Source organism: Canis lupus, chromosome 13 (assembly GCF_011100685.1).
Source record: "Canis lupus familiaris isolate Mischka breed German Shepherd chromosome 13, alternate assembly UU_Cfam_GSD_1.0, whole genome shotgun sequence".
NCBI lineage: Eukaryota > Metazoa > Chordata > Mammalia > Carnivora > Canidae > Canis > Canis lupus.
Window position 1 is genome coordinate 48908721 of NC_049234.1, and position 13248 is coordinate 48921968.

The 13248-nt window shown below is 34.0% G+C and overlaps 1 protein-coding gene across 7 annotated transcripts in view; it reads left to right on the forward strand.

Moving 5' to 3' along the window:
- The window catches only part of EXOC1 (exocyst complex component 1), a 64925-nt gene that overhangs the window by 36322 nt on the left and 15355 nt on the right, over nucleotides 1-13248 (forward strand). For 4 of the 7 annotated variants that reach the window (XM_038556148.1, XM_038556151.1, XM_038556149.1 and 1 more), the window contains 6 exons: nucleotides 3123-3228; nucleotides 7957-8001; nucleotides 9270-9433; nucleotides 10221-10328; nucleotides 11757-11833; nucleotides 12352-12580. In XM_038556148.1, coding sequence (XP_038412076.1) covers nucleotides 3123-3228; nucleotides 7957-8001; nucleotides 9270-9433; nucleotides 10221-10328; nucleotides 11757-11833; nucleotides 12352-12580 — 729 coding nt within the window. The remainder of the gene's footprint in view (nucleotides 1-3122; nucleotides 3229-7956; nucleotides 8002-9269; nucleotides 9434-10220; nucleotides 10329-11756; nucleotides 11834-12351; nucleotides 12581-13248) is intronic. The other 3 variants (XM_038556150.1, XM_038556153.1, XM_038556154.1) reach the window with 1 other exon arrangement.

Genomic DNA, 13248 nt, shown 5'->3' on the forward strand with positions numbered 1-13248 from the left:
AGTTTTGTGCCAACAAGTGCTTTGTCCCCTAGTGAATATTCAAATAAGTAAAGTAATCAATAAGCTTTTTGCCTAATTGTGTTCTCAGTGAGTATTATTGCTCTATCTTTATATATAATGCAGTATTCATGAATGTAATTTAAGTGAAGAAACAAGATGATGGCCAACCTAGCAATGATTTATGGAATCATTCTCTGCTCACAGTATAGTTTTGATTGACAATATTAATGAGCCTTTTTAAATGAAATTGACTTTTTTCCCAGCAATGTTACTGGATCCTGTGGTTTGAACTTTTGACAGTTTTACCTCATAATCTAATTTGGTTGCTGAAGTTTTCAAAAACAGGAATTTTATTAAAAAGGAAGAAGGAAGAGAGGAATGAAAGAAGGAAAGAAAGAATGAAACAGACTAAGCAGAGCTTCTTTAGTAAGAAATAATAATTAAATGCAGACACTGTTTGCACTTGGTTGGGTGTACACAGCTCTCTGGCAGGAAAGAAAAGAAAAGCCTGTTTCCTGTTCTTTAAGGGATAAGAATCACTGGGCACTGCCCCAGCTCTGCTTAGGGCTGAATCTAAGCAAAGTCCTGATTTTTAGTATACATAATTAGAGTTTTTGGAAAATAACTCAGCTGCCAAAATTCCTTCCTGCCCAGGACTACAACCCCTGTCTGTGGCTCTGGTTATCCATGTAGGGCAGTCAATAATAGACATGGTCCATCCATGCTTGGGAAGGAAATGCGCTTTCCTCTCCTAATAATCTCCTGAGGTTGACAGTCTTAAAGATTATTCAGACATGTTCTGTCAACCTCAGTTCTATTTTGTATGGAATTTACCTGTTTGTGCTGTTTGTGTAAAGTAAAAATAAAATACAGAGATCTCTGTAAGACCATACATGTAAAGTAAAAAAGACTGCCTGAGACAACAATATTTAAACTCATGGATAGTTAAATGTTGAATGATTTGAGTAGAAACCACTGATGAAGATTTCACAAATTGTGTGAAGCTGATTTCCTGTTTGTCAGCTATTTACTGATTTGCAGTGATTAATATTTTTATGAGAATTTAAACTTGAAAAAATGAGACAACCCAATGAAATAGGAATTAATTTTAAGGTATATTTTCATTTATATTTGCTTTTAAACTTATACAATGTTCATGGGAAAGAATTGCCCATTTGACTATATTTTCTTACAGAGACAATGTGGGAAATATATATATATGGCCTACAAATTGAAAAACCAAGGATTTATATGTTTCATCCAAATACTATTTTATAAGGATATACCTATAAACTAAGAAAATCAGTAGTAAACTATGAGTCAGTATACAAATTATTCACATAATATATATCTTTTGAAAGGTTCACCTGATATTTAAAGTGACATAAACCTGCTCTAAAATGGAATGTATTAATTTGAAATAATAAAGGAAGCTGAGGCTTAGAGTCCATAATAAATTCAAAAGAATAGCCAAGTATAGTTTTTCTGCTGTGGATTTATGTAAATTTAGTCAAACTGTGTATGGCATTTAACTCTTAGGACTTGGAAAAATATATGGTCTCTCCCACTTTTGAAAAATCCTTCCTGGGATCCCTGGGTGGTGCAGCGGTTTGGCGCCTGCCTTTGGCCCAGGGCACGATCCTGGAAACCCAGGATCGAATCCCACATCGGGCTCCCGGTGCATAGAGCCTGCTTCTCCCTTTGCCTGTGTCTCTGCCCCTCTCTCTCTCTCTCTCTCTCTCTGTGACTATCATAAATAAATAAAAATTAAAAAAAAAAAAAAAAAAAAAGAAAAATCCTTCCTGAGAGCATAAAATATTTTTATGTGATAATAAGCAGATAGGATGAGTTTGTATGCTAAATTATAGATGTTTCCATTTGAGGTAGAATAAATCAAATTTGTTTTTTAAAAAATAATTGTAAAAGCTATAAAATATATTAGTTATAATTAGATTCTTATTGAAAATAATATATTTTGGTATACCTAAAATACCCTAAGCTTATTGACAGTTTATTGGAAATAACCTATTTTGATATACCTTAGTACACTAAGTTGATAGGGGACACTAAAACTGAATGTACTCCTTTGCTGCCATTGACACTGTCTGTTAGTATGATTGTTTTTAAAAGCAACATGGCGGGGATCCCTGGGTGGCGCAGCTGTTTGGCGCCTGCCTTTGGCCCAGGGCGTGATCCTGGAGACCCGGGATCGAATCCCACATTGGGCCTCCGGTGCATGGAGCCTGCTTCTCCCTCTGCCTGTGTCTTTGCCTCTCTCTCTCTCTCTCTCTCTCTCTCTCTCTCTCTGACTATCATAAATAAATAAAAAAATAAAATAAAATAAAATAAAATAAAATAAAATAAAATAAAAAAATAAAAGCAACATGGCAGTAGGGAGGAATAATTAAAAAGATTGCCATGTTCTTTGGCCCAGTATTTTCACCCTTAGGAAATTATTCTCAAGAAACAATTCATTAAAGATGAACAGCTTTGGGGCACCTGGGTGGCTTGTTAATTGTCTGCCTTTGGCTCAGGTCGTGATCCCAGGGTGCTGGAATCTGCTCCAGACCAGCTCCCTGCTCAGCAGGAAAGTCTGCTTCTCCCTCTCCTCCTCCTCTCTCTTTCTCAAATAAATAAAATCTTAAAAAAAAAAAAAAAAAAAAAAAAGATGAAAAGCTTATCATAACATTGTCTATCATAGCAAAACATTGAAACCACTTAAGTGGCCTGAGCTGGGGGATTGGTTTACTGAATTGCAGTACATCAACAAAGCATAACACTGTATAGTCATTAAAGTGTGAAATGGGAGAAACCTGATTACTCTGACCCAGATATCCTGTACATTATGATTGCAACTCGAAAATACGTGAAAGATAATACATAAAAATGAAAATATAAGTGTGATTATGTTTGGCTTCATAGTTTTGTAAATTGCTGTTTGTTTTTTTTTTTTGATGCCTGTTCAATTTTTTTTTAAGACAGAAAACAGCTGACTTTTTATATTCTATGAAACACATCAGAAGTTTAGACCACAAAATTTAAAGCAAGCACGAAGGATTTGGGGGGACAGAATTGTTACATTTGTTTTATTAGTAAGAAGTACCTGTTACTTTTATTTTAAGAATTACATGGATTATTTATCACGACTATATGAGAGAGAAATTAAAGATTTCTTTGAAGTTGCAAAGATCAAGATGACTGGCACAACTAAAGAAAGCAAGAAGTTTGGTAAGCTTAGACACCTCAGCTCATTGTTTTCTAGTCCATTAAAAGTGGTTTTATTTATGACTAATAATTCTGAGACTTTTTAGAGCAAGGTGGAAGAAGATACAGTAGAATTGATGAAAAAGTAAGTCTAATGCATTGGATGGATTTATAGTTATTTCGCAGAACAAATATATCTGTAGATACGGCTTTTACTAAAATTCTGTAGTATATGAATCTGATGGCAATTGTATATTCATCCCATAAATGGAAGGATCTATTCATAGGAAAAGCAGTTGACAAGAAAACGAAGTACAATCTGGTAGACAAAGTATTAGGCTAAGAGACACTTTGAGAGTTCAGTTTCCAACTTCCTAAAAGGCCTTTTTAAACAGTTGGTGGCAAGTCATTGATCTCTTAAGTCATTGCTCTTTACAGGGAAATGAAAGTGATTCCTGGCTTCTTACTTCTCACTGGCTATTTTGAATCAAAAAGAAAGTTTGTGTTTCCTCCCCTCATTAAGGGGTTATAAAATGTCACCCAAATTTCTGTGATTATACCTTATTTTTCCAAAAAGGTATTTTTCAAGCATGTTATTTTTTTGTTGCTTTTAAATGTGTTAAGTGGACAGAAACATGATTTGAAAAGATAACCAGTGAAAGTATCAAGTTGCCAGGAAGGGGATTTGCCGAGGCCACATTCTGCTCTTGCATGTACCCATCTCTGGAGTTCCTTTTGGATGAGTTCTGTGCCTATTCAAGTCAAAACCTGGCCTTAAATGGCTACAATGTGTACTGAGTGTGTCTGCATAGTTCCCCTTTAGAATAATGAGTTTAGCATTTGCTTGTTGAAAGGAGCCTATGCCCTGAGCAACTTCTGGTAATCAGGAAACAAGACTGAAATTGATAGCACATCTTTCCATTCTTTCCCTTTAGGACAGAGAAGACTGTCTTTAGTGGGTAATTATTTAGTAATTCATTGTTGTTGTTTTTTAATTCAACTCTAATATATTGATTATACTAGTCCAGATTGTTGAAATGTTTTGAATCTGTGTACAAATATGTTAACACTTAGGTAAAGATACTGATAATAATCTTGGGACCATAGGCTTTTGGAAACAGAAATGCTAACTCATCCTAAAGGTTAATTGTTCTTAAACAGCACTGTGTTTATATCCTTGTTAATGTTTCACTGTGGATATGTTATGCTTTTTTTTAGTAAGCAGCATATTAATTGAGTTACATGTTTAATGTTTTCATTTAGTATATTTGTCATCACTTGTTAGTGAACCATTTTATTTTGAGAGAACTCTTCTAGAGTATATGAAAACTGGAGGTAAAAAGGACATCTTTCAAAAAATTATTTCCTTAGGAGGTTATTAATCCCAGTATCATAATAGTTTATCAAGCCTGAGGTTCAGTTGAAATAAATGACATAACAAGAATGTAATTTAAAACAAGTATAATAGTATCTTAATGGTATCATTGCATTAACCTGAAAATTAAATTTTCTTTTTCTTCCCCTTGAGAAGTTTTTAAATTATCTCATTTAAAATATTTTTAAATTAGAAGTTTAGAAGGCACTTTTATAGTTTTAAAATAGCATTAAAATCACATTTCTTCTTATGTATCAAATAATAACAAGAGAGTAATTTGTGATGCGTGGTGGCACTAGAAAATCATAATTTCAGTTATTTTGATATCATCAGCTACAAGAGAAGAAAAGCTAAATAATAAACAATTCAGAGGACAAGTTAAATACAGATGACTCAAATTCTAAATACGGTAGAATGAAAAAATTTTTAAATCTCTTTTCAGTTATTCAAATTGTGTTTAAATTAATTTTTAATAGACATTATAATTAAAATAGAAACCTGAAATTTTGGAAAGATAATTTGTCAACCAAAATGAAATAATTGTAAATAAAATTTAAATTTTTTTGGTTTTTATTTGCTCTAAAAATCCTGGGACACCAAAAAAAAAAAAAAAAAAAAAATTTCCTGGGACACAGATGCTAATAAGAATAGAAAGTCAGATTAAAAGTACATTATAAAAGGAAATGTAGGGGGATCCCTGGGTGGCTCAGCGGTTTAGCGCCTGCCTTTGGCCCAGGGCGTGATCCTGGGGTCCCGGGATCGAGTCCCGCGTTGGGCTCCCAGCACGGAGCCTGTTTCTCCCTCCTCCTGTGTCTCTGCCTCTTTCTCTCTCTATGTCTATCATGAATAAATAAGTAAATAAATCTTTAAAAAAAATAAAAAAATAAAAAGAAATGTATAGTCAGCATAGTCATAGAGATTTAGGGGAATACTCTTTGATCCACTCTTGACTATCACTTTACTTCAAGTAATTCAGAATACTGTTAAAATACCAGCAAATATCTTTTCTTTGTGATAAGGTCTTTATGTACATAATTGCCTTTTTTAATTACAGTTTTGCTTTCATAAATTCAGACGCAAGCCCCCCCCCCCCACCATGTTTGATATTTTGGTGGGGGTTTTTTCTCCTTGTATTCTCCAAATGTACTTAATGAAATGGCAGGCAAAGGAAATTTAGAAATTATTTTTTAAATCACCAATTTTTTTCTTTCTATAGCTAGGACAACACACACATTATTTCAGTCCCTTAACATATGCATTTATGTAATTACTGCCTCCCTTGTATTTAATTTTCCAAAACCTTAAAAGTGGTACATCAAAATTATTTTTCATTTTGTATTTCTCCACTAAACTAAGAATCTTGTTGATTCCAAAAGGAATCTTGAGTACAAGACTGAATTCAGTGCTGGCTAGAAGATTCATTTAATAAATATTAATTACCTATTATATAATAAGCACTGCTAAGTATTGAGAATGCAGCAATAAGCAAAGACCCTATCCTCATAAAGTTTACAGTCTAGTGGAGATTATTTAAAGATATTTAAAAGGTTAAAAAAAAAAAAAAAAGATATTTAAAAGGTTACCTGAAGAGGCACCTGGGTGGCTCAATAGGTTGGGAATCCTGCTCTTGATCTCAGCTCAGGTCTTTTTTTTTTTTTTTTTTTTTTTTATGATAGTCACACAGAGAGAGAGAGAGGCAGAGACATAGGCAGAGGGAGAAGCAGGTTCCATGCACCAGGAGCCCAACGTGGGATTCGATCCCGGGTCTCCAGGATCGCGCCCTGGGCCAAAGGCAGGCGCTAAACCGCTGCGCCACCCAGGGATCCCTCAGCTCAGGTCTTGATCTCAAGGTCGTGAGTTCAGGCACTAGGCTCCACAGCCAGCATGAACCTACTTAAAAAAGAAAAAAAGATAAGCTGAATATTGTTGCTGATAAATAATATAGCTTTTCTGAGCCCCAAATTATAATTAATTGGCACGACTTTAGTAACTGTATTCTTTATTAGATACCAAAAAAAAGTGTATAAAGTGTCAGGCTCTGAAACTGGTGAACTTAGTCTAGTGACACCTTAAGGCCACCAGGAGGTACTATTCAAATTGACCAGCTAGTAGCTCTAGTGCAATCCCTTCTTACCACTTTAATGTCTAGCCTTGGCGTTTCAGGCTCTCTTGAGCTTAATATAGCTAGGGCTGCAAAGATATACATATCCGTGGTATGACAAGTTAGCAGCTTTTACCTGGGCTATTCCTTGAAGTTTGGCAGGGATTCTGACACTTGACACGTTCTCTATTTTTAAAATATTTCCAGGTTATAGTTATATTCTTTAATTTTCTCTTTCATTCTATAATTTCTTTGGCTTTCACATTAACTTCTAATTTGAGTTTAGAATGTTTCATAAGATGATCTCTACAATAGCTCTAATAAATATTATAGAGAGAAGTTTTAGAATAAAAAAATACCAAATGACCCTAAAATTGCTCAGATTCCTGTATTAGGCCTGTTCCTTTGGCCTTACCCTTCCATCTACCTACCCATCTCCTGATAATTAGTATTTTGTTATATACTTTGCATTGTAAATGTTCATAAAGCCAGTTACTAAGTAGTTCTGCTTGATATTTTGAAATGATTATAAAGTCCCACTCATTTTTTATCAGATGTAATATAATATTGTTCAGTACAATGGAGACTCCTCTCAGGAGTTCTCAGGACATGAGATTGTTGATGTACTTAATGTCTAAGTCTACAACTTCGTTCTAATAAATTTTCACTTTATTAAGCTTTTACTTGACCATATAATCTCACTCATATGTGAAATTTAGGAAATAAATGAGCAAAGGAAAAAAAAAGAGAGACAAATCAAGAAACAGACTCTTAACTATAGAAAACAAATTGATGGTTCCCAGTGGAGAGGTGAGGAGGTGGGTGAAATAGGGGATGGGAATTAAAGAGTACACCTATTATGACTGAAATAAAATAAAATAAAATGACTTTTTAAAAATTTTAAAAACACTTTTACTTGAACTGTTTGATTTTTTTTTTCCAGAAAACAAGACTTAAAAATGTAGTCTTTTAAATTTTAGGTACACTAGCTTCATAAACTTAAAAAAATCATTTAAAAATATTGGGAAAAGGGCTGACAGATATAAATATTTTTACCTGAATTTTTTAGTAGACTAGTAAAGTTTTTTCTCTCAGAATTTGTCAAACAGTAGCAGACCAACTAAACATATGTTGCACCTCTTGTTACTTGATGCTCATGGTTCTTTGCATGTGTCTTTTAAACTAGAGCTTTAACTTCCTCTTGTGCATGGTTTGTGCAAATTGCAGTTTATTAACTTGTCTTTGTCTTTGATGCTTGCAACCTAATCCATCACAGCTACACTGCCTCGAAAAGAAAGTGCTGTCAAACAGGAAACAGAGAGTGAGTATGCTTAGTGTATTAGTAGGTATTCTCAATGCATGTTTGTTTAATGTCTAGAAATTAGTTTTTTCTCTTGAAAAAAGTTACACCAAAAATATTGATTGACAGGTTCAATGAAAGAAAACCAACATGATGGTAGTGGTATGGCTATATGAAGAAATGTAATTAGAAATATATGGTAGGTAGTCAGAAATTTATGAAAAGGCTTAATTAACCGTTAAACTTCTGTTTTCAGGCTGTGTTTAGATACTATAAAAAATTCTTTGAAAAAAAAAAGAAACTGTAAGAATTCTTATAGCTATGGTCAGATTTGTATAATGAAATCAAAGTTTATCTTTAATTGACCTTATTAGATCTTCATGTGTCTTCTGACCATCAACAAATAATATAGATTAACTGAGAAATATCTTAGAAGATTAAAAGAATTGTTTATATTTAATTCTGAATAAAAATAAATACATTCTCTTGTAAAAATGGAAGCCTTTAATTCCTTGATGTATGTAGAATATTCAGCCACATTCTTCCATTTTTCCTCAAAGATGTCTCATAATATATAATTCATGATGTATTTATCATATTTTAGTTGTATTTTGAATATAACAAGTTTTAAGGGTGTTTTTCTCTTCATTTTGTTTAGTTTTTAAAGAACTGTAGTTAATCAGTTCATTTACTGAACAGAGCAGTAACAAAGCGGAGTTTCGGGGTTCTGGAATGTGTTAAGTTGAATCATAGTAATTGACTTTTTGTAGGGCAAGAATGATCGAGTACTAGCAGTTTTATATGGTTCAACCCAATATTTTCACTTAATGTGGAGGCAAGTAATATTGGAATATGGCTGTTTTCTTCAGAAATTAAAAAAAGTCATTAAAAAATTTAAAAAGTCACATTAGCTAGTACACTAAGGAGTCATTGGCCTTCATCTGTATTTATGTCTTTTGAGTAGGAAGGAAATCTTCCATCTACTTTAGTCTGGAAATATCAGGTGACTTTGATGGTACTGGGCCAGGTATAGATTATGAGACCCCTTTAGTCCTATTCTGTAGATCTGTGTAGTTTTCACTATTCTTTACAGTATGCTGAAGAATAGGGCACAAATGCTGATGAGAGAGCAGGACACTCTACAGCTCCCCCACCCCCACCCCATGCAGTAGACTTGTGCAATGACTGATATGAGCACTGAAGACGAAGACAGTAGAAGACAGCCCTCATTTACGCTATGGGTCTTTTGTCCATAAGGTCACAACTTTCAAAGTTCTATTATTTCTTAGGTCTTCATGGAAGTTCTGGGAAATTAACTGGATCTACTTCTAGTCTAAATAAACTCAGCGTTCAGAGTTCAGGGAATCGCAGATCTCAGTCATCTTCTTTGTTGGATATGGGAAACATGTCTGCCTCTGATCTCGATGTTGCCGACAGGACCAAATTTGATAAGGTAAAATAAAGGAACAAATATGTCTTAAATATTAACATTTGTTTTCTAATAGCAGTTATTGCTTTAAGTATGTTTGAGGATTTGGGCTTTGTTGACTCTATGAATTAACCATATCTTACTTTAGAATTCTGAATCTGAAAAAAATACTAGTCAGATGGCAACTGAATTGTGTGTTATCAATTCATTGATATAACAGCTTTATTAGAATTTATTATAAATCATTACATGAAAAAATGATTAAGTGCTTGCATCTCTAAGTTCTTTTTTTTTTTAATTTTTTTTTCAATTTTCATTTATTTATGATAGAGAGAGAGAGAGAGAGAGGCAGAGACATAGGCAGAGGGATAAGCAGGCTCCATGCACCGGGATGCCCGATGTGGGATTCGATCCCGGGTCTCCAGGATCGCGCCCTGGGCCAAAGGCAGGCGCCAAACCGCTGCGCCACCCAGGGATCCCCATCTCTAAGTTCTTTGAGCCAACTACAAAGTAAAGAGGAAATAACAGTTTTTATGAAGTTAAACTGTTCTCTGCAATGCATTAAGTTTAAAAAGTTTATCTCTGTGTTCCTCTTTGCAGATTTCAAGTGAATCATTATTGTGAGTTTTATTTTAGGTATGCCTGGCCCTGTTAAGCCTTGATACTTCTGCATCATCCTATCAATCTTGGAGTAGTTGCTTTTGGGATTCTATTGAGATTATAGATAAAGTATCTATGGTCCCTACAGAAAAGTGAATTAAATGTGGCAGTTTTTTAAGCATTTGATGCAGTTCATTTTTGTTTTCTTCAGATCTTTGAACAGGTACTAAGTGAACTAGAGCCCTTGTGTCTGGCAGAACAGGACTTCATAAGTAAATTTTTCAAACTACAGCAACATCAAAGTATGCCTGGAACTATGGTATGGCTCACATTTATTTATTGGCTAATATTTATGATCTGCAGTATAATTAGCCTAATTAATTTATTGTCACAATTTCAATATCAGAAGAGAAAAAAGAAAAAATTCACAGTGTAAGGATTTTTTTCAGTAGTTTTTATCATACCAGAAGATAATAAAAAAACAGTGATAGTTAGAGTTTGAGCATCAGATTTAATACTCCTCTAAATTAGTGAGGGGAAAATGTCTGAATTTACTTTGTAATAAATATTATTCAAAAAGCAATTTTAGCATAAAGAAAAAATATAATTGCCAAAAAGAAAAAAGATATTTCAGTGTATATACCATGGTCTAGCAAAAAAAAAAAAAAAAAGAAAGAAAAAGAAAGAAACAAGCCCCAAATCTGAATCTTTCCTATGTCTTTGTTACTAACTAGCTATGAGACTTTAAACCAATTATTTAATCCCTAGTTTTCCTTATCTGTACAATGAATATAATAATCCCTATTCAGCATGCCTCTCAGGTGGCACATATGTAAGAAATGAGAGACTGCTGCAATATTTTGAAAAACTTAAAAGCACAATGCAAATAAAGTGATTTTTTAAATTAAAGTCATCTTGGGATGCCTGGCTGGCTCAGTTGATAGAGCATTATGTCTCTTGATCTCGGGGCTATGAGTTTGAGCCCCATGTTGAGTGTAAAGCTTACTTGAAAAAAATATCAGGTCATCTTAAAAAAACAGAGTCAACATAAAAAAAGCAATCATAAAATGAATTTGCTGTTATAGATGATGATGGTAGTAAGTTGGCTTGTTAGCCTAAGAATTTTTTTTAAGACTTTATTTATTTATTATTTAACAGAGAGCACAAGCAGGGGGAGCACAGGCAGAGGGAGAGGGAGAAACAGACTCCCCACTGAGCAGAGGGCCCCTTGCCTTGTGGGGCTCCATCCCAGGATCCCGGGATCATGACCTCAGGCAAAGGTAGAGGCTTAACCAATTGAGCCACCCAGGTGCCCCTCTAAGGGTTTTTAATAGCATTTTTTTTAATGCCAGAGTTTTATTTGAATGATTAATGAGATTTCTTTAATTTTTAAAATTCTCTCTTAAAAGTTGTTTCTGGGTTTTTTTGAGCTACCTTCCCCCCATTCCCACAGCCCCTCAGAGCCTTCTGTAATTTCTCTGTCCACACTTTCCCTTCATGGGACACACAAGCCTATCTTCTCAGCCCACAATAATTCTCAGATAAAATCTAAGAACAAAACATTTTATAAACATTCTTAAACAACATACTAAATTATATAGTTTTATCAGTAATACTACCTTTAAAAATCATTATTTTTCATAATCTATTCTCTCCTAGGAATTTTAAGACTGAGCAGGCTTTTGCTATATAAACTAGTCAAATTGTTGGTCTTTTATTATGTAAAGTACCTGAATAATTTTTGCAGACTGAAGCAGAGGACCTCGATGGAGGACCATTTTCCCGGCAGCATAATGCTGGTGTGCCACTGCCTGTTTCATCTGAGTATGTATTTGTTACTATCCGTTGTTTATTTTGAAGGGAAGAAGGAGTACTGTTCACTGAGGAGCCAGATGATTCTGGTATTTCACAACACTCAGAACACTGACATGTCTGCCCAGTGCCTTAAAGGTCTGAGTTGAAATTCGTCCTGTTGTCTGACCCTTTAGCTCTTTTTTGCTGTAGTGATCACACACACACACACAAAAATGCAATCAATTTTAATGTTTGCTGGTAAGAAGTAGCATTTGAATTGCAGGATATTTCTCAGAAATTACAAAGCACATTTCAGGATCCAGCTTTACACATGATACAAAGTTATATTTTGAGTAATAAAACTTCAAAAAATATTTTTATGTTGGAAACTGCTGTATGATGAAATTGTTCATCATGAATGGACATTTTTAATTAAGATATAAAATTTTAGTTATTTTGTGTATATACTGTGGATTAAAGTTAAAAATAAAGATTAAAGTTATAGAAACCTGTAATAAATTCCTATACTTTGTGTGTTTTCTGAACAGGAAAGATATGATCCGTCAAATGATGATTAAAATATTTCGCTGTATTGAGCCAGAACTGAACAACCTAATTGCATTAGGAGATAAAATTGATAGCTTTAACTCCCTTTACATGCTTGTCAAGATGAGTCATCATGTGTGGACTGCACAAAATGTAGACCCTGCTTCTTTTCTGAGTACGACATTAGGAAATGTTTTGGTGACTGTCAAAAGGAACTTTGACAAATGCATTGTAAGTTTGTTTTTTTAAAATCACTTAGAATTCTAATCGTTGCAAGAAATAGGTAAATGTATTTAAATCAAGAGATTTCCAGTTTTTCATTGGAGGATCTACTATTCCCATCCCTCAAAGTCCTGAAGTAGAGTATTGGCTGCAATTTATGTGAACAGAGTTAGTTGGGTGCTACGGTGCTAGCCATTTCCCCTTCTACACTGTGTATGAATCTTGGCAAGTTCTGGAGTAAGTGGCACTGAGGTAGCAGCTGCTTGAGAGGTCTACTAGGTGACTGAAATCTCAGTTAACTGATTAGTGATCATAAATCACATAAAACAATTGAAACTATCATTTGGATTTATTGTTGTTCTTTTTTAAATATGTTCTAATAGGAAAATTAATAATTAGATTATTTTAATTGTTTAAATTATTGACTTAATTAGTTGTTTTAGTTTACTCACTTAATAGCTTTAATTAATAATTATATTGCTTTATTTTAAGCATCCATTGTTCTTTGGGGCACCTGAGTGGTGCAGTTGGTTAAGCATCTGACTCTTGGTTTCCACTCAGTTTGTGATCTCAGGGTCCTGAGATGGAGCCCTACATTGAGCTCTGGGCTCAGTGCCCTCCTTCACCATCCCAAATAAATAAATAAATCTTTTTTTTTTAATTCTTTAAAAAAAATA